Here is a 22,540-nt window from a genome sequence, read left to right on the forward strand (position 1 = left end):
GGGACGGAGTCGTAATTTGTAAGAGACTTTGAACTTTCAAAGTAATCCCACTACAATTGAAACTTGGAAGTAACCAAGAATGTTACAATTGGAACTGATTGATTTTTGACTTTTTGTTATTATTAGAGCTTGACAAAGAAACCAAGGCACGTGGTCCGTGGGCGTCATTTCTTCTACAAACTTTGACCAATTCACGGATGACCATTCAAAACCATGGAGGAAAATATCGGTAATCACGGATATATCGGTACTTCGATTTACGGATATATCGGATATATCGGAGATATATCGGCAGATATTCTGGAAAAAAATATCGGTAGGCTTAAAATTATTAAAAACTCATAGAAATGCAAGGAAAACCTCATAATAATATAATTAGAAGTATAATGGACATTTTAAAGTTGTTTTATTGAAAAATTTGATATATATATATAATATAATTTGCGATATTAGATGTAGTTATATCATATCGATCTATAAGAAATGTTAATTTTGTAATTGTTCTCATTATAAAGTCACATAAAATATTTCATTTCATTAAATATCAATAATTTGTACACATTAAATTCATTAAATAAACATATTTCATATTCAAAATATACTAGTTCATGTTAATTAAATTAATTAAATAATTTAGCTAAGTTAACTAGTTTAATTTAATTCTAGATGTGAAAATAAATCACAAATAATCATCTAAAATAAACATATCAATTTATAATTAAATAATCAAATTAACCTAAGTTAATTCAATAAAAATATAAAAATTAATTACAATTGAATGTAAAAATAGCATTAAATCATTCATATTGCAAACATACTAATTAATTGAAAATACATGAATTAATTACAATTGCAAACAAAATTAATTACAATTTAAAACAAATATACCTTAAAATGATTAAATAATTGAGCAACCTTAATAAAAATTGGAGTAATGAGAGAGCAAATGAAGAATGAAAGCAAAAATGGATGAAATAGATGAAATTTGGGCTATTTATAGAATAAATTTGGGCCAAAATAGCCGTTGGAACATTAATTTACCGTTGAAAATCAATTTTGGCCGTTGGATAAAAAATTGGGAGCAATCTGGCCGTTGGATCGCCATATTACCATTGGAATCACATCTAGGCCGTCGGATCAACACGGGCGTGATCTGGGCCGTCAGATCAAGTTGCATGAAGGAGGGGAAATATCACAAAAAAATCAGCGATATATCTCCGATATATCGCCGATATATCACAAATATTTTGTCACCAGAGGCGATTTTTTCAAAATATCTCCGATATATCTCCCAGAACCGATATATCGCCGATATTTTGGCGATATTTACGGAAATATCTCTCCTCGATTTTTCTCCTCAAAATGTCGTGTCGCCGCCTCCCGATACAAGATATATCGGCGATATATCGCCGATATATCCCGATATTTTCCTCCATGTTCAAAACCAACCTCTTGTTTGAATTTCTAAAAGAAATAAATACTCAATCACGTTTCATCGGTTTCCTATAAGTTATTTTTTATTCTTGAAAAATATTAAGAAAATAAAAAATTATTTAAAAATAATTTTATTGTGTTTAAAATTAAATATAATTAAAATTAATAACAAATTTATGTATTTTAAAATTATTTAATCTTTATATAAAAAATATAAAAATAAATAAACTTAAAAATAATTTATTAATTTTAAACCTATTTTCTATTTTTTATATTTTTTTTTATCTTCTATTTTTTCTCTCAATTTTTTTCTTTAATATATATATATAAAATAGTTTTAAATTTTAATTTTGGTCCAACTGCCATCCGATAATCTTTCCGGTCTGGATTCTCTCTTTTGGAAACCAGTCAAGAACTGGTCTAACCGGTAAACCGAGTAAACCAAACTGACCCATTTTTTTTATATTCAAAATGGCCCAATTCCAATGGCCAGCTTATATTGCCACCCTTTCTTCTTTTATTCAACCAGGCCCATTTTAAAATGCCAGCCCATAATTTTTTCTTCCGCACAATGCAGAACCGAACAGTCTGGGTCCAAGGACCGTTTTTTTTGTTTTTTTTTCTATTTCAAAATGGGCCCAATTCCAAGGCCCTCCCTATATTGCCACCCTTTCTTTTTTTATTCAATCAGGCCCATTTTAAAATGCCAGCCATATTTTTTTCGTATGGACAATATGATATTAAAGTTGAAGGGAAAAATCAGTGAGTGAAAAGCGCTTAGGAAGTGGCATGGGGGGCACCACTCGGCTACACATGTTTTGATGCTCTGCAAGGCAAACAAAAAATAATATATTTCTTTTCTAAAAAAAAAAAATTAAAATATTGAATAACAATAATATAATATTTTTAAAAATGATAAAATTATCTAAAATTAAATAATGGGATTTTCTTTGATTTTTAATATATTCACTTTATACATATCTCATTTAATAAAATTTAGTATATTAATATATTTATACTTATGCATTATTTAATTTGATAATATAAAAGATAAAAAAAATATTATTGATTTTTAATTTATTTATATGTATATTTTAAAATTTTATAATTAATTTTAATTTAATAATATATAAATTATATATTTATGATGTTATTGGTTCCACTACAGTTCAACCAGTAGTCCAACCATTTAATAGTAAATCATAACTTTTTCGTTTTAATAATTAATCTGATTTTTAAAACATTGCTTAAAAGAGCGAAGGAAATAAATTTAAATTTATTTATTTATTTAATATTTTATCTTATTTGGTTGATGAGTTTTTTTGAAAACTAAAACAACTTTTTATTTTTTAAAATAGAAAAAACTTTTGTAACTCATAAAACAAGTTTGACAAATCTTTTATTAAAAAGAATTTTTTATTTTTTTATCTTTTTATTTTTGGAGAATTTTTTTTAAAAATGGGTTGTTTTCAAAACAAATTTAAGGTATTTTGATTTCATTTTTGTTTTTTTTTTCAAAGATGTAATGAACATAAATTAGAAACACGGAGAATATTTAAACAACTAATTATGATTTATTTATAGGAAAGAAGTCCGGTTATGTTAGGGGATGATTGCAAAGTATTTTTCCGATTTCAAATTTAGAATTGAGACGAGGATAATTAGGGTTTGTTAGAACTCTCCTACAAATTAGGTTTTTTTTCTTGATAATAAATTTGAAATATTTTAAATCATATTTGAATGTGTTGTGAGAAATAAATAAAATGTATTTAATACTTATATTTATTATTAATTTTTTCTTCTTATCATAACTTATCTTTCATTTCTTCAATAAATAAATTGATTTTTTTTTAAATTGCATAAAACTTTTTACTTTATATAATTGTAATAATGATTTCATTCATTTTGAGATATTTAAATCTTTTAAAATTTTATATTTAATTAAATAATGGTGAATTAATAATAACACTTATTTTATTATAGATAATTATTGAATAAAAAGTTTTATCACTCAATTATATTATTTATTTAAACAAATTTAAATTTTATTAAGAAAATTATAACATTGTTTTAAAAATATTAAGATTTTGATATAAAATTTACCATAATAATGAAAATTTTTCTATTGAGATTTTAATTCTTTTGATTTTTTTTAAAAATATTTTTAGAACAAAACTTATTTTTCCTTTGTAAAATTGTTTCCATGTGATTGAATAATTTGATATATTATATATTTTTCTTTGATATGAAATTATTTAATTTAATTTGGATGCTATTTTCTATCTTTAGAAACAAAAATAATAATAAGTTTTACAAAATATATAATAGTTTTTTAAAAACGAATTAAAAATAATTTTTAACAACATAATATAAGTCAATATTTTTTTCATAAGAATTTTTAGATTTAATATTATTTTAAAAAAAAGTGTATGAAACCCATCATTAATTTTTTTATTTACTTATAACTTTACTTAGTTACCCTCTCATAATCATAATTTGTGGAACACCTTTTATTTCTTAGGTTTCCTATTAATTGTATTCCAATTTTTTTTTAACTTCATTTTATTTTCATTACTTTCTCCTTTCTTTTTTCATTCTTTTACAGCCAATATTATTATTATTATTATTTTCTGACAATTAACTTAGTGAAATCCTATATTTCATATACCAAAAAAATGAATGATTTGTCAAGTTTAAGATTGATAGTTGATAATGGATTAAATCATACCAATATCAATATATTTTATTCCATTTATCTGAAGTCTATGTATATATTCTTCATAGATTTTAAGGGTTTTTTTAATATAAAAACCCTTTGTTTGGAGGAATTGATTTTTGTTTTGTTTTTAGTAATTTTATGAGAAAATTGAATGAAAGACAAAAAAGAGAGGACTTTGTTCCTTTTGTTCTCAATTTAAGATCATGAGTCTCAAATAAGAGTTATAGAATTAAACAAAGGTTGTTGAATGAAGTTTATAAAGCTCCAACACCCAATTTATTTATTGAAATTGAAAAACTGACATCTAAAAGAAGCATTCAAAGTCTTTAGGAATAGATGGTAAGAAGGAAGATCTTGAATAAATGAAGTTATCATCCATAGAATAGAACAAAATTGTTGTATGCTTCTTATTCAAATTTCAGCAAAATATAAATGTACATTAAACCTTTTGTCTTGACCAATTTTAAGTTTGGAGATATCCCACTTTAGCGGGGATGTTTTTTTAATATCATACCATTTAAACTTATGTTAATTTATTATTGTTGTATTTTCTCTGATGTTTTGAAGTTTTTTTATATACCTAATTTGAGTGATAGGTTTGATCATTGGAGTGTTTTAGGTTTGAACCTTCATCCAATATGAAGCTGAAGAGAAATTTAATTACTTGACTTGAAGGTTTAAAATCTTTTTTCTTATAATTTAACTTAAATAAATGGATAGTAGTCATTTCAATGGCTTTTGTTACCCTAACCTTTCCAACCATGATTTTTTTTTCTTTTTTCTATGCATAATACTATTTCATTTTTCTATGCATTTCACCTCGAAATAAAAAATAGTATTGATACTAGGTATAAAAAACAGGTAATCGTAATTATTATTGTTATTACAATATGTTTGGGGCTTTGAACTAGAGAGGTTTGTAAAGATTTGATAATCTTATTTTCTTTTTTCATGCTCAACTTACCTGCATATTATGGCCTGCCGCCGAGACCCTTGGCTTTACCGCAACCCATGATAGATGAAGGCAGCTTTCCCACCCTCTCCACCCCTTCTTCAAAAACAACTCCCATACCCAAATAGAAATGAGACTCTATATGGCAATGGAATGCCCAGGTACCTGGGTTATCAGATCGAAACCTTAAGGCAGTCCATCCATAAGGATGAACAGGTGCTGTGTTCTTCATAATTGGGTCGATCAGATTGTACTTTATTGGATCACTGAAATTGTCGAACTTACCTTCTCCATAGCCCAGTACCCAAAAATTATGCCCGTGGAGATGCCATGGGTGCGTCTCGCTGTTATTCTTATTCATGGTGTTTGCGTTTTGCAGTATAATATCCACTGTTGTATTGAACTGCAGCCTATAAATTGAGTTGCTGGATGTAGCGTTGGTGTTATTCGCCACATTGTAGATATCATAGTTTACAAAATCATAACCATTTGGAGGTGGGGTTGGGTCGAAGGCTCCAGTTATATTCTCTTTGAGAGCGATTAGATAGGGGGTGTGTGGCAAGTTGAAGGAGACGTTGTTGACAGACCACCTAACATAACCATTTATCTTATTTGAGTGTTTAGAAACACGATTACTCTGTCTGAGGTGTGGGGAGGGGGCACAATATAATCATGGTGAGCCTTAATGGCACGGCTTTGGTTGAGGCGCGGCTCGACGTCGTTCCAAAGAGGGCCAGCGGGTGGGACCGTTGGAGGAGACTTCTTGGGATGGTTGGGGTAGTAATTGAAAATGGCCAAGCCCGGAGGAGTGACAGTGTTGTTCCTACTGACCACACTGGTTGTGACCCAGTAATTTCTTGAAGGGTCTTGATCAGCCTTCACCAGAACAGAATAGGTCTCCCCTGAGTAAATGAAGAGGTTTTTTATCACAAAGGGTTCCACAAAGTGCCCATCTGCTTCAACTACAGTCATGTTGTGACCCTGCAGCGTTAGAAATTAAAACCGTATCAGAACATGCATAGTTTTTGTAGTAAACCATTTTGAAATGTATAGATATTCTTTGTTTTGGACCCAAACCCCGTCGCATGTTTAAAACTCACCCATAGGTTTAAGAGAAATTCAGACATATATAATATTAGAAACTTTTTACATATTTGATATAGAATATTACAATTATTATCATACAAATACAGCATCCTCGTCGTATCTCATGGGATCAAACATATAAACATTACTTATAGGACCAATCAAACTCATACAATGAAGTTAAGAATTAACTCTAATACTATTCATAATAGAAACTTTACATATTTAAAACACAATTACATAGCTAAAGATGAGTTCTTAAATATGTAGTGTTCTGACTTTTTTGTGTGGAATATGACTTGACCAAGTAGAAGCAAGGAATAAGAAACCACGGTGAAGTTTTTAATTATACCAACCTCTATTTGGAAACTGAGAGCTGACAGGGAAGTCAAGCTGGAGACCCGAAGGCGATATGTTTTCCCCGGAACTACAGTGAGTACATAGGGAGAACACTGGGGACTTGTTGAATTACAGACGTAAGGACTTGAAACTAGGGAGCAGTTGTATCTTCCTTTTCCTTGAATCAGAAGGGACTGAAAAATTAACAGACAGAAAAAGGCGTCAGAAGATGAAGAGCAGAACAAACCAGAATGCTATAGCGGAAGCAGTAGTAGTTGGCATTCACCTGAGGCTCCCCGACCCAGTCAAAAGGATTGGAGGACAAGCCCAGGGCTTGTTCATAAGTGGTATTATGGTACCAGTCAGTGAGGATGATGCTCCGGTCGTGGTCATAGGCAAAGGGCTCAGTCTTCCCACGAGCAACCGACACACGAATTGATCCATACAGCCCAGCTTCTCTTTGCATTCCGTAATGGGCATGGTATAGATAAGTCCCCGGCTGCATAAACCAAAGAATAATATCATCAGATAATTGAAAGTAGTACTGGTTCCAACTTTCTTGATTAAGACCACTGATCAATCTTACCCTATCCACTTTATACTCATATGTGAAGGTATCTCCTGGCAGGATTGGACACTGGGTCACCCCTTCCGTTCCATCAAACCACGGCGTCCCAATCTGTAATTATCAAGAAGATGAACCATCAGAACTGCAAAATTAAGCCCAGAAAGGGGAAGAAAAAAGAAAACATTATATATTAATCTTTGCTCTACCTGTCTGATACCATGCCAGTGGATTGCGACATTCTCTGTCAACAAACTATTTGTGAGCTCAACAATGACGGTGTCTCCTTCTTCGGCCAGGATTGTTGGACCGGGGCTTTGTCCATTGATGGTGATAACCATCTTCTGAAAGCAATCAGGAGACTTGTACTCATACTTCACCTCCCATCTATACCTTCTGATTCTAGCCTCTGCTGCTGGAAACATCAGTACTGAAAAGAGAAGACTAAACAAAGCCAAAAATCTCATCACACCCTTCAACGCTCTTTAAAGAAGTTCGAGAATTTGAGACAGATTATGAAACGTGGAGCTACTGCGAATTGTTGGGATGGGTTGGATACTTGTGTTAATCCCCCAAATGTTTGTCTTTTATTTATACGATGATATATTTAACTTGTTCCTCCAGTTCATCTGACCAATGAAAGATACTCCAAAACGAAATTGCATTGGAGTTTCCACGATCGTTGTTTTAATATTTGGAACTAAATACAACATATAGTTAGTTAAAGGTGTTAGAAACTAAGCGAAAAAAAAATAAAAAATTGAACCCACTTCTAACCCTTCCACAAAATTATTAATTTTTTTTTAACAATTTCTACTTCACTATTTGTATAGCATATCAATTTTAATCAATTAATTATTAAAAATCACGTGAGTGGTGAAAATGAAATTTATATGTGAATATAAACTTTACAAGTAGTATTGGTTACATATACTTTATCAATGACTTCTTTCCTTATTTCTTCACTTACAATTAATCGATTTTTGATAAAATTTAATATTTAAATATGAATTTTATAATACATAACTATTAGAAGTTAAATATGCTTTACACGGAATTGGTCCCCTCATTCATCGATGGCTTCTTCTTTCTTTATTTCTTAGCTTACAATTCATAGATTTTTTTTATGAAATTTATGTTTGAATGTAAATTTTATAATACATAAGTATTATTGCTTATGATCGATGATATCATTCACCTGACGTATTCCTTCAATTTCAATAAATCCATTTTTTTTTCTTTCCATGGAAGTAAACACAAAGGATGGTCATTAAAATCATAAAGGTGAAGTTGATTTTTTTGTTTTTCTTCGTGAAATAGTAAAATACCCCACACGCTTTCTAAAGAAACTTAGTTGTTAAGACTTAAGAACAAATCAACTGTTAGGGTCATATTAATTAGCGAAAAGTATTAGGACAAAAGAAAAAAAAAAAGTCTTGAGGACAAATGAACTCTTAGGGTCATGTCACTTCATGGAAAGTATTAGGAAAAAAAGAAAAAAGAAAAAAATATTTTTTTTATATTTGATTTTATTATGAAAAATGTGAAGGAAAGTAAAATGTATAAGAAAATTACAAATTTCTTAAAACTATTTAATTTTTATATAAAAAATTAATATGAAATAATATATAAAAATAATTTATTGACTTTAAATCTTTTTTTTTTTTTTTTACTTTTTCTTTCCATCTATATTCCTGATAAAACAAAGACTATGAATTAATTAAGGAAAATACCCAAAAGGGGGGGTGAATTGGGTTTTTCAAAATCTTTTTCCACACAATAATATATGCACAAAACAAATAAAGGAAAGAGATAAGGTTAGAGAATTCAAACTCGGGTTTATAGTGGTTCGGCCCTTCCTTGCCTACGTCCACTCTCCTCAACCTCTTAACCGAGTGAGGGTTCCACTAACTTGATGCTTCAATCAAGCTTTCAATCGTCTTACACTTGGATTCCGGCTCCAATGGGCTCTTACACAATCACTTCAAGATTTGAACCACTTGAAGGCTTTCACACTTAGTTTACACAAGGATGAAACTCTCAACCTAGCTTAAGGATGGCTCAAGTTACAAGAGAAAGCTAGGATGAATTGCAAGAGTGCACTAAGAATATGCAATTGATGGTTTGATGCACTTAGAAAGAAATGGAGAGCTTTTTGATCAAGAACAGGTAGGTAAGCTTTGAATGCAATAGTTCTCTTCGTCATAAATGAAGAGGAGCTCTCAATTTATAGGTTTCTAAGCTCGGGAGACAAAAACAGCAGAAAAGGGGCCTCGACCGGACGAGCAAAGGGTCGACCGGATCACTAGCCGTTGGTGCAATTAATGCATGACAGATTACCGTTGCCTCGACCGGACCTCGACCGAACCTCGACCGGACGAGGGTAAGGCTCGACCGGGAAGAACAAGCTACTGGGAGAGAGAGAAAATTTTTCTGCTCCCTCGACCGGATCTCGACCGGACAAGGGTAACCGGTCGACCGGTTCCCCAACCGGTTGAGCCGGTTGGCCATAGCCTCGACCGGTTGAGCCTTTTGGCCCCGAAAACCTATCCTTTTTTATTTCTTTCTTTTCCAATACTTAGGCAAGGTCTTTAGGTGAGTTAATATGCCAATTTTGAATTAGTTTGCCTAAGTTATATTTGATAAAACTCGGGTTTTAAAGAAAATCAAGTTTTAGAGAATAAACCGAGTTTTTTAAGATGCATGAAAAGGTATGAACATCCTAAGTGCACTCATGCTATCATCTTACATTCATTTCCTATGATTACAAGTCTTCCAAATGATCTCGATCCCGTATTCGTTTGGTCCTTGATGAATTTTTGAGATTAAGCCTGAGATTCTTAACAGTTTAAAACAATTAGTCACTTAACCATGGTTTGTTATCATCAAAACCTGATTAGGAGAACCCTTGGGCTAACAATTCCTTTCTATTTTTTTTCGTGTGTTGTCCTCCAAACTTTCTCGGGTTTTCCCTCAAACTTTTGAGGAACTAAACATAACCCAGGTGTTTACATTATTAATAAATATAGTTTGGGTTTTGGTTTTTGAACATTAAAGAATGGTCGTATATAAAATATGATTGACATTATAATTTTAAAAAATAGTTTTAAAATTCTTTTTTAAAGATGATTTTATTTTAGAAAATATTAAAGTATAGAGTTTTTTAATTAGTTTAGAAAATGGAGCTATTTTAATGAGAAAATTCAGAAAAAAATATATAATCTTTTTGTTCTTGATTTTTTTTTTTATCTATTGGGTTAATATTTAAGTTTATAATTATTTTTAAAAATTATTTTTTAATGAATCCAATACACTAACCTCACTTGATTTAGAGTTTACTTACTTAATAGAAAAATAAATAAATAAAAAATATATTAAAAATGGGAAATTAGGAAAGTATTTCCGGTTTCCAATCAATTTTGATTTATGACTTTTTAATATTAATTATATTGATTTTTGGATCTTGTGACTTTCAAGTATTGATTCCATAGATTATTTATTTATTTATTTTTTTAAATTAACAAATATGCGTTAAGTTTGATTCGATTTGAAATATGTTTGTCTAACAAGAACGTTCAGAGAAGCTATTGTTTTTAAAAAACTATTGTGAAATGACAATAGCTAAATGATACTACAAAATTTTAAAAAATAATTATTTATTTTTAAAAATAAAAAATCATTTATAAATCAAATAGTTAAATTTAGATACTATTAATGCGAGTGTTTCTTATAAAAATCACATTTTTTAATGTATTAATTATTATAATATTATTCATTTATTCATTTATTTATGTCTTATTATTATGATATTACTATCAATCCATAATTTATTCTTTTTTTGTGGGGCTCACTATGTATATTTTTATGATTTAGCCCTTGTATTTATGTTATTTGTTTGTTAACTTCAATTTAGTCATGCCCAATATTTAAACCATTCAACATCTACCTTGATAAAAATATCCTTTATCGGGTTTTTTAATATATCCCTTTTTAAGATTAGAGAGACATAAATAATATATAAATAGGATTGGAAAATTTAAAACCTCCTACAAATTCTAGCAAATCAACGCTTATCATTATATACATAGTTAAATAATAATAATAACTAATTTAATTTAATTTTTATTTCCCCTCCTTGTAATACATAAAAAAAAAATTACATTTTATAAAAATAATAATAATAACAAAAATTTATAATATAATTAAAATTTATAAAAATTAAAAATAAATATTAAACGAGATAAGGCAAGATGGAAGAGGGATAGAGATTTCTCATATGAACGGACCCAACCCCCTTCAAAACATTTTTTTGGAAAGGGATGAAAATAAGTGCCAATATCGGTATCCCGAAAATTTTAAAATCCATGTGGAAATTATTGACGACTAAGTTGGAGTTTGGGACCCACGAGGAAAATTGGTTTGCGGGCCCCAGCTCAGAAGCTTCCATATTAGTTTGACTTTTTTATCCCTACTCTTCACGCTGTATCTTTTGTGGGCCATCATGATTTAGATCGTAGTGGAAGGGTTTGAAAGTTGAAACCCAGACTTCACATTTGAAAGGGAAAGCCTTGCCACCCAATCAACTTATGTTATTTTATTCACATATGTTTGTTAAAATTATTATATATAATATTCAAAAAATAAATTTTTTAATACTTATATATATATCATAAATTAATTTTAATTATCATCTCTTTTGTATAATAAGTTAATAACTACATACAAAATAAATATAAATTAATAAATAAAATTATTAACATTTTAATAAAAAAAATACTTATACATGTATTATAATTTTTTCTTATGTCATTGAATTTATCCAAATTAAATTGATGTATATAAAATATGTTTTTAAGTTATAAGTATTATTATTGAATATTATAAATTGAATTATTTATGTATTAATTTTTTTAATAAAATAATTTTAAAATATTTATTATACTTTTAATTTCATTTTTAAGAATTTTTTATTTTTTTCTTATATTTTCATGAGTTTTGATTAATTTTTTTTATCCACCGATGTCTTATATTAAAATACTCATTGATATTTTTTTTGATATATTTATAAAATCAAATTACCAAAATTCATCATTATTTGGGACAATCATAACCTTCGTATGAAGGCTAATAACCAGAACAAGTGACTTCGACTATAATGGACAACATCTTACATGTTACTATTATTATTATTATTATTATTATTATTATTATCATGAATTTTTTTTATTTTATTTTATCACTCTTTTAATATATAATAGTTTTGTTAAGATGTAAAGGAACACTATATTTGAATGTTTGCATGTTCCTTGGCAATAAGAAGAATTTAGGAAGAGTTAGAAACAAATTTATTAAAAATAAAATAAAATTTGAGAGTGGATATCACCTCATCGATTATAAATATAATTTAAAAATAATTTAATTTAATTATTTATAGTTTCGTTCATTTTTAATGCATAAATTTATAAATTATATTGATTTCTAATATAATGTAAATTTTTAAAAATAAAAAATTAATTAAGATGGGAATAAATTATACTGAGTTCTAATATAATTTCTATTTTAAAAAATAAAAATTAAATAAGATGGGTGGGGAAGAGAAATTCTCTCACCTATCCCAATTTTGTCCACTAGTGTCTTTTTCTTCTTCTTCCTTTTTTTTTTTTTTTTTTTTTTTGTGAGAATAAGAATAAATTTAAATAATTAAGTACACTTACCAACTAATTTTGTTTTTTTGTCTTTTATATTGACCATTGACTGCTTCAAAGTACATGGATAGTTGACCTGGTCAACTCCAGTTAAATTGAATATAATTGGCACAAATAATATGTCGACATGAGTCTATAGCCCATTAAATTTGTTAGTAACTTGTTTTAATTTTTTTTAATTTATAAATATTTTATTTTAAAATAATTTTTAATTACTTTTAAAACTTTTATTATTTTAATACATATTTAAATACATCTCCTTTATTTTAAAAAATAGAAAATCTTGTATAAAAGATGGAAATTATTATACAAAAAAAATTTAAAGCTTAAGGAAGTAAAAAAAAAAAAAAATTGGTTTTAAGAATGCAAGGTGAATTTTTGTTCTTTTGGTAAGAGTTATTATCTTTTATATAAAAAATTTTATTTTAAAAAAGAAAAAATAAAAAATAAATTAACTTTTAATTTTTTAACAAAATATATACAATTTTACTTTATTGGTTATTTAATTTTTTAACTATATAATATTTATATTTACAAACTTATTTTATGATTTTATATTTTTAAATATACAAAATTCATAAATACATATGGGAGCTTATAAAAAAAAAAAATTTTGACATGATTAAGCAAATGAGTTAAATATAGATGATTTTTCTTTTTGATTAATTAGAAATGATTTTAAAATCATTTTGGTGTAAGCATTAAACTTGTCTTTTCTTTTTAATTTTAAAATACTATACTTCAATTAAATTTGATTCATTAACACGTCAATCAAATTAAAAATGTATTTGATAGTAATTTAAAAAAATATTTATATTTTTTTAAAATATTTTAAAATAAAAAATTTTAAATATTAAAAAATTAAAAAAAAAACTTTTTTAAAATCGCCACCAAACAATTAGTCATTTTATAGAACAGTCTTCCAAGTCTTATCAGATGTGGATTGAAATGATATATTCCTTCAATCACTCTAATCCAATGGCCTTATTCAAAGTTGGAATTAATTTTCTTTCAAAGCAAATTGACCTTTTAAACCACACCTTGGAAGTATTCTTTTGAAAAGACATACTTACCCATTTCTTTTCTAGTGTTTTTTTTTTTCATTATATCTTTCGAAACCAACCATAACCTAAGTTTTTTCAGTTATTTTTTACAATGTTTTAAATGATAATAAAAAATATGAAAAACCCTTTAAAATATTTGACATTATATATAATTAGATAGTAAATTCCGAATAATAAATAAAAAAACTATCTTTTATATTTAAATTTTAAAATAAAATTTTATTTTAAAAAATAATTGAGAATTGTTTTGTTTTTCAAAAATTGTTTAAATTTTTTTTAAACATTCCAAAACATGATGTATATTTTGAAGAATTATTTTAAAGAGTGTTAGTCAACAGAAAACGTGTGGGTCCCCCTACCATATCAGTGGACGGACTTGTAGTTTGTTAGATTGACTTTGAGCTTTCAAAGTAATCCCACTATGTGAAACTCGGAAGTAACCAAGAATGTTACAGTTGGAACTCATTAATATTTTTGACTTTTTGTTATTGTTAGAGCTTGACTAAGAAACCAAGGCACGTGGTTCGTGGGCGTCTTTTCTTCTACAAACTTTGACCAATTGAAGGTAGACCATTCAAAACCAACCTCCTGTTTGAATTTCTAAAAGAAATAAATACTAAATAACGTTTCATCGGTTTCCTACAAGTTATTTTTTATCCTTGAAAAATACTAAGAAAATAAAAAATATTAAAAAATAATTTTATTATGTTTAAAATTATATATAATTAAAATTAATAAAAAAATATATATTTTAAAATTATTTAATCTTTATATAAAAAGTATTAAAATAAATAAACATAAAAATAATTTATTAATTTTAAACCTATTTTCTATTTTCTTATATTCTATTTTTTCGCTCAAGTTTTTTCTTTTATATATATATATATATATATATACACAATAGTTTTTAATTTTAATTTTAGTCCAACTGTCATCTGATAATCTTTCCGGTCTGGATTCTCTCATTTGGAAACAGGTCAAGAACCGGTTGAACCGGTAAATCAAACGATCCAATGGTCCATTTTTTTTATAGGGAGAATTATGTTTTGGGGGTAGATGGGCCCCCAAATTAACAAAAGGTCCATGTAACTCTTCAAATTGAGCCCAAGACCCAATGAAAGTATGAAAATTGAGTTGAAGGATATCATCCTCCAGTATTTCCAAAAATGTCATTTGTTAATTTTGAGAAAAAAATTTAATATTTTTTAAAAATACTTTTATTTAATTTAATATTTTTTATTTAATTTAATATTTTAAAAAATACTTTTATGTAATTTAATATTTTTAAAAATACTTTTATTTAATTTAATATTTTTTAAAAATAAATTTATTTAATTTAATATTTTTTAAAAATAAATTTATTTAATTTAATATTTTAAAAAAATATTTAATTTAATATTTTTTTAAATACTTTAATTTAATTTAATATTTTTGAAAAAAAAAATTTAATTTAATATTTTTGAAAAAAAAATTATTTAATTTAATATTTTTGAAAACTACTTTTATTTAATTTAGTATTATTGAAAAAAAATTATTTAACTTAATTTTATAAAATATTTTATATGTGTTCTTAAATGGTATATTTGTCCGTTACTATTTCATATCCTTCGACTTAATTTGAAAAGTTATATAAACCTTTTGTTAATTTGGGGCCATCTAGCCCCAAAAGATAATTCTCCCTTTTTTTATATTCAAAATTGCCCAATTCCAAGGGCAAGCTTCTATTGCCACCCTTTCTTCTTTTATTCAACCAAGCCCATTTTAAAATGCCAGCCCATATTCTTTTATTCCGCACAATGCAGAACCGAACAGTCTCGATCCAATGAATGTTTTTTTTTTAAATTCAAAATGGGCCCAATTCCAAGGCCCTCCCTATATTTCCACCCTTTCTTTTTTTATTCAATCAGGCCCATTTTAAAATGCCAGCCCATATATTTCCTCCCTATATGATCTTAAAGTTGAAGGGAAAATCAGTGAATGAAAAGCGCTTAGGAAGTGGCATGGGGGCACCATCCGGCTACACATGTTTTGATGCTCTGTAAGGCAAACAAAAAACAATATATTTCTTTTCTAAAATAAAAATTTAAAATATTGAATAACAATAATATAATATTTTTAAAAATTATAAAATTAGCTAAAATTAAATAATTGGATTTTCTTTGATTTTTAATATATCCACTTAAAATATTATACATATCTCATTTAATAAAATTTAGTATATTAAGCATTATTTAATTTAATAATATAAAAGATAAAAAATAAATATTATTGATTTTTAATTTATTTATATGTATATTTTAAAATTTTAAAATTATTTTTAATTTAATAATATATAAATGATATATTTATGATGTTATCGGTTTTATTACCGTTCAACCATTGAACAGTAAATCATAACTTTTTGCGTTTCAATAATTAGTTTGATTTTTAAAACATTGCTTAAAAAAACAAAGAAAATAAATTTAAATTTATTTATTTATTTAATATTTCATCTTATTTGGTTGATGAGTTTGTTTGAAAACTAAAACAACTTTTTATTTTTTAAAATAGAAAAAACTTTTGTAACTTATAAAACAAGTTCGACAAATCTTTTACTTAAAGCAATTTTTTATTTTTGGAGAATTTGTTTTAAAAATGGGTTGTTTTCAAAACAAATTTATGGTATTTTGATTTTTTTTTTTTCAAAAGATGTAATGAACATAAATTAGAAACACGGAGAATATTTAAACCATTTTTACATTATAAATAAAAAAATAGCAAGCCTAACCCGACCTTGCCAAGGCCCAAACCAAGATAGGATTGGGTCGTAAGTCGACCTGGATATCGCCTTTGGGCCTAGTCGAACTTGGCCCAAAGTGGGTATGGAGAATGACCCAGACTAAGAAACTCAGCCCATTTTGGGTGGCTAATGTACCCTTAACCTTATGGGTCAAGTAGCTTCTGTGCATTGGCATCCTACTCACTTTTTTCTTTGACTTTGTCATATTTAATCATCTATCGTATTATCCACATGTAATGATTCTTGAAATTAGAAATGATGCATTACCATTTAAAATGGTAAATTTCACCCTCCTTGAACTAAATAAATTTAGCCACCATGAACTTTAAATTTTATTAAATAAATGATGATTAGATGAATTCAAAGAAAAAGAAAATAGGTTTTGATTTTAAAAAATAATATATAGCAAAAACAACCCTATATTTTCATACATTTAAAAATATTTTAAAATATATAAATTTTTTTATAATTCAAATAATTATTTTTTGAAATGACCTCTTGCCAAGTTAATAATATTAATTGAAAATTTATTTTACTATGATAATTGATTTAAGATTAATAAAATACAAAATTTTAAAAATTAAAAATATAATTAAATACTTAAAAAACTGTAAAACTAAAAAAATAAAAATAAAATATTAACTATCACTTCAAGTTTAGTTATTACTCAATTTATGTTGAATTGGGCTTGAAACCAGCCATTTATAAGCCTAAAATATTATTAGGTAAATTTTAAAATTTTATATCATATTAAACAAATTTAGGAGTGATTAATGTATAAAACATATTTTGAAAAATAAATTCATAAGTAAAAAAGAACAATAATAATTAAAAGCAGCCGGATCTGATCGTCGCAAGCTATTCCCACAGCAGTGAAGCTGAGTCGAGCCATTCTTCAATTCACGAAACATGGCCACCGATTCCCCGTCGGAGGATTCAACTCCGGCCGCTGATGGCTTTATCGCCAGCGACCCACTGTCGAGCCCGTTCGGCTCCCTCAACGACCTCTGCTACGAGCTCTCGTCTCTCCAAGAGCTCGCCACTCGAGGCTCATGGCGTTCCATTCTCGACAAGGTCTCTCGCGCCCGCAAGCTCTCTCTCCTCCAAAAGCCCCACGAACACCTATGCTATTTCTCCTACAACGTCCTGGCTCTCATCAAGCTCCGTCGATACGGCGACGTTTCGGAGGAGCTGGCATCGCTGGAGGATCTCGATCACTCCATCTACCAGTACGAATCACACCCTGATGTGTACCCCGGCCGGTCTGGTTCCATGATTCCGTTCGCTCTCCGGTGGATCCATGCCGAGATTCCGTTGAAATTGGGGAAGCGCCAGGAAACCCTAGATCGGTTGTATACGCTGCTCGATTTTGCGCGGACGAGGGTGGATGAGAAAGGGTCGAGGGGGCTGGGGGTTTCTGCGGATGTGTGGAAGAGGAGGGAGGTTTTTGTGGTGAATTCGATAATCGGGCACCATTTGAGTCACAAGGAATTTGGTGTGTGTGTGAGTTTGATCAGGCAGTTACTGAGCGGCAGATGCCGCGATGATCCGGCGCTGGTGTCGAAGCTCGGCTGCATTCAGCTGCAGATTGGGGATTTGGAGGGGGCGAAGGCGTCGTTCGAACTGGTAGAGAAGATGGGTAAGGAAGAGAGATTAGGTTCATTGAGCGAAATTGAGTTCAAGAACCTTGTGAATCGGAATAAGGCGCTGGTTTACTTAGTGGGAAAAGATTATGTGTCTGCAGTGAGGGAGTACGAGGAGTGCATTGAGAGGGATGGTTCGGATGTTGTGGCTATCAATAACAAAGCTCTGTGCTTGATGTATTTGAGGGACTTATCGGATTCGATCAAGGTGTTGGAGAATGCCCTCGAAAGGGTTCCTACAGTAGCTCTGAATGAGACTCTTGTGGTTAATTTGTGTAGCATGTATGAGTTGGCCTATGTTAATCATTCTGATATTAAGAGGACGCTGAGCAATTGGATTGCTCGAGTTGCTCCTGATGATTTTGATTCATCTTGTACTCGAATATGAGGTATTCTTTCTTCAGAATTGGCACCCTTCCTTTTTGGGCTTGATTTATCTACATGTTTTATACATTGTCAAATCTGTTTCTCTGGTAATAACTAATAATTGATGGTTTTGAGATGAGAGATTTGGATATATATGATTTGATGGAGATGATGTTCATATTTCAGTTTAATCTTTAGTCTGAATGACTCATTTTTGTTGTATGGGATGAGTTTGGTATCTAACTAGGATTCAATTTTGTCATTATGGACTGGCAATTTGCCACCTTAGATTATACTACTAGTTTCCTAATTGCATCATGAAATCATGAAATTCTAACATGTTATACATAGTGAGCCTAAACTTCTTGGTATACATCTTAAATTCTTGCCTCTGCACATTTTTATTTCAATTATTGAATGTCGGTTGTGAACTCGTTATAAGTATTTCCTATAAGGGTCCTGTGGCCTGATTTGATTCAGACAAAGGGTGTAAGAAAGACGAGAGGAAGGACCAAAGGAGGAAGGCTAAAAAGGATGTGGACTGAGTTGGTGAGAATTGACATGTAGGCATATGATTTAGGAGGCTTTGGACATTGGTAGAGATGAATGGTGAATGATTTATATAGACAATCCTGAGTTGTGTGAATTCAGGCCTTGTGAGTGATATGCATTAATGCAAGTGACTGAAGTGCTTGACAAAATTTGTTCTATCATTAATCTTTTATGTTTAGTTGTGCATCTGATAGAGAGGCTTGGGTGATGACTACTTGGGAGGTCATAAGCGGGCAGGTTGTTTGGAACGAGATAGTTTCAAGATTGGGAGTTACATAGAATCAAAGAGTTGCTTAGGAGGCTTCAAGTGCTTGGGAAGTGCAGTGAGGACGCAGATAAGCTGATTTGGAAGGCTAGCAAGAGTGGGAACTTGTTGTTTAAATCTTTCTATTCTTCCCTAGAATCGGGTGGAGTGTCTTTTTCCTCAAAGGTAGTGTGGGGCTTTTGGGTGTCTTTCAAAGTGAGCTTTTTTTTTGCTTAGGAGGCTGTATGGGAAAGCTTACCAACCCTACATCAACTTAAGAGAAGAGGTTGACTGTTGGCTAATGATTGTTATTTATGCTATGTTGCATGGGTCCAGGTATGAATGTTGGATTTGGGTATGTGCCTCTTACACAACTCAAATTAGGATACAAGGACTTGGCTAAAAAGGATCCAGAAAAGGGGATATGGTTACCAGGACATGACATAATGAAAGAAAAATCAATTAAAAATAAATTGAAAATGAAGATATCCTTTTAAAAAGCTCTCATATTTTCCCTCTAATCCCCCCCTCCCCCCCTTTTTTTTTTCTCATATTGCTAATTATTCTCACAAAAATTTACTTTTCGGCCAACTCTTCTTTTTCTATAATATAATTACTAAGAAAGTTGAAAAAATAAAAGGATATCAATAAAAAAATCAAATAATCACACTCGAAGTAAAATTCGAATATTTGATAAGGATCCCATATCCACACCCTTGTCATGTCATATCGAGATAGGTACGTTAGGTCAGATTGGAGGATCCAGGTATCATAGTGTTTATATATGAGTTCAACAAAACCAATTAATCATATGCTAATCCATTGTGAAAAGTCAAGGGGTCTTTGACATTTTTTGTTTTCTCTCTTTGGCCCTTTTTTAGGCCATTTTTTCTGTGAAAGATTTGCTAAAAGGATGACATGAGAGTTTTGTTAGCAAAAATAGAAAGAGATTTAGAGGACAAACCTTCTTTGCTTGTTTTGGATTCTTTGGCAAAAGAGGAACTGAAGATACTTTGATGGAATTCAATGCTGAGATCAAGTGCTAAAGGACACTCTTATTTGCGCCCTATTCCAATGGACTTGCCAACATATTCAAGATGGACCTCTTTTCTTGTTAGGTTTTATTTATCAGTTTAGTTAGTGGGACAGTGTTTTGTGTGCATGTTTGAGGTGGTTTGTTTGTTGTTTTGGCATCCGTTGTATACCTCCCCTGTACTTGGGGTGCAACACCCACTCTTTGATTGATGTCTTTTATATATTTTTGTTTGTGTATCAAAAAAAAAAAATGTTTAGCTGTGCCTTACGGATTCGGGAGATTCAATAATAGAAAACCACTGAACTTTTAACCATGGGTTTCTAGCATGGTGGCTCAATTTGGATCAAGTCATCAGAGTCTTGATAGCAGCTTATAATAATTATAAGCTAATCATGAAAGTGAAGCTGACCAGAATGTTGCAATATGTGATTACCAGCTATACCAGACATTAACATCACTGTACAGAGCCTGATAAGGATGTTAGGTGCTTTAACATTACAAAGTGGATGGATGGTGACTCTCCAATCCATAGATAGGTTAGGGTAGGGAGTGATACGGTGGGTTGGGTCTTGAGGATTAATCTTGTAACCTAAAGAAAACCATAGGAGTGCAAAGAAAAATCTCCAATTGTTTTGTGATTGCAGCTTGTGAACACAGAAGGTTTCTGTTATGGTGGAGGCCAAGGCAGAACAGCTGAAGGGGGCTTAAACAGACGATGCACCCCAATTAAATGTGATGCTTCAGCTATGAGAGTAAGCTTCTACTCTAATCCCCTTTTTGTTGGTATTTTGATGAAGGAAGCAGAGAGGCTTCTACAAAGAATGTGATGCGATGTCAATTATTTAAAGCCTGTTTGATAGTAATTTTAGAAAGTGTTTTTAACATTTTTAATACTTGAAAATTTTATCATTCAAGTGTTAAAAAAGGTAGAAATGTTTCCTTGAATTACTGTCAAACACATTTTAAGAGTGCATTTGAGAGTAATTTTAGAAAGCGTTTAACATTTTTAACACTTGAATGATAAAAATTTTCAAACATTAAAAATATTAAAAACACTTTCTAGAATTACCATCAAACTCTTAGTCTATTTTGTTAATAAGGAGATCATGAATTAGAACCTGGAAGCATCTTATTTGAACTGTCTGCAGCTTCCAGCAATGGGGACCCATGCGTACATATTCACTTTACAGGTTACGCAACCCTCTACTTCAAATTGAGGGGCTCTAAATAAGTTTTCCATTCCAATTCTTTATAGCATGTTTCTGTTCTAATTCTGTAGTATGCCTCCGCTTAGACATTGATGATTTTATAGTATGGCGTGCAGGAAAATATTCGGCTTTTGCAGAAAAATAAAAATGTGAAAAAAACATAGCAAGAAATCAAACCGAGTAATATAATATATCTGAAAGATTTGTTCAAAGACTGCAATTACCACATTTAACTGGGTGCCAAAGGTGCCACCCAGTAAGGCATGCCTAAATCTTTTGCTGCTAAAACCTCAAACATCAGTCGAGAGAAGTTTGGCAAGAGAGGGGCAATCAGACAAGTACTTTGGTGGGATATCTGAAAGCCTCGAGCACTCATCTCCCATGCCAATCCTGATGGTAAGGTGGGTTAAAAAACATTTCGCCTCAGCAGAACGTCATCGTTTTGCATAATCCCGTCAGTGAGAGACGCCTTGGGGAGGTAGGTACACCTACTCGAAGTATATTATACCATATCACATCTAGAAACCTTGTGTTTCAGCACATTAACATCAACCCCATAGAGAGAATTAAAAAAGGGGAAAAACATAGATAGGCTAAGTTGTGCTCTGGAAATTCTTCTCATGTTATTTCATGCTTTTAAAAATAGAAAATGGACGAATTTCGGAGGCTTATTTTAAGAAGATGGTGATTGAAACTGATAAAAAAAATAACATACTAAATTTTTTTTTACTACTTTAAATTTTAAAAGACATAAGACAAGATTGATATTTTTTTTTTGAAGTATTGTTATATTTTATATAAAAGTTACAATTTTTTTTAAATATATAAAGATCAACACTAAATCTAGA

At 29.7% G+C, this 22,540-nt stretch overlaps 2 protein-coding genes across 2 annotated transcripts; one reads left to right on the plus strand and one right to left on the minus strand.

Annotated features, from left to right (window-relative positions):
- Positions 1–5,005: 5,005 nt before the first annotated feature.
- LOC117918658 (L-ascorbate oxidase-like) lies at positions 5,006–7,703 on the minus strand. The gene is given in 6 exon segments (XM_034835464.1): positions 5,006–5,720; positions 5,723–6,086; positions 6,548–6,724; positions 6,817–7,029; positions 7,117–7,209; positions 7,305–7,703. Coding segments are annotated over 6 exon segments (1,701 nt in total). The 5' UTR covers positions 7,563–7,703; the 3' UTR covers positions 5,006–5,124.
- A 9,794-nt stretch (positions 7,704–17,497) lies between these two features.
- On the plus strand, positions 17,498–18,793 carry LOC117917408 (trafficking protein particle complex subunit 12). Its single transcript, XM_034833676.1, has one exon. It carries the CDS (start codon positions 17,553–17,555, stop codon positions 18,672–18,674), a length of 1,122 nt encoding a protein of 373 aa, XP_034689567.1. The 5' UTR covers positions 17,498–17,552; the 3' UTR covers positions 18,675–18,793.
- The last annotated feature ends 3,747 nt before the right edge of the window (positions 18,794–22,540 follow it).

The sequence above is a fragment of the Vitis riparia genome, chromosome 7, assembly GCF_004353265.1.
Source record: "Vitis riparia cultivar Riparia Gloire de Montpellier isolate 1030 chromosome 7, EGFV_Vit.rip_1.0, whole genome shotgun sequence".
Classification (NCBI taxonomy): Eukaryota; Viridiplantae; Streptophyta; class Magnoliopsida; order Vitales; family Vitaceae; genus Vitis; species Vitis riparia.

What these genes read in the sequence shown, in the direction of transcription:
- LOC117917408 (XM_034833676.1), top strand. Translation starts at nt 17,553, where the DNA reads ATGGCCACCGATTCCCCGTCGGAGGATTCAACTCCGGCCGCTGATGGC.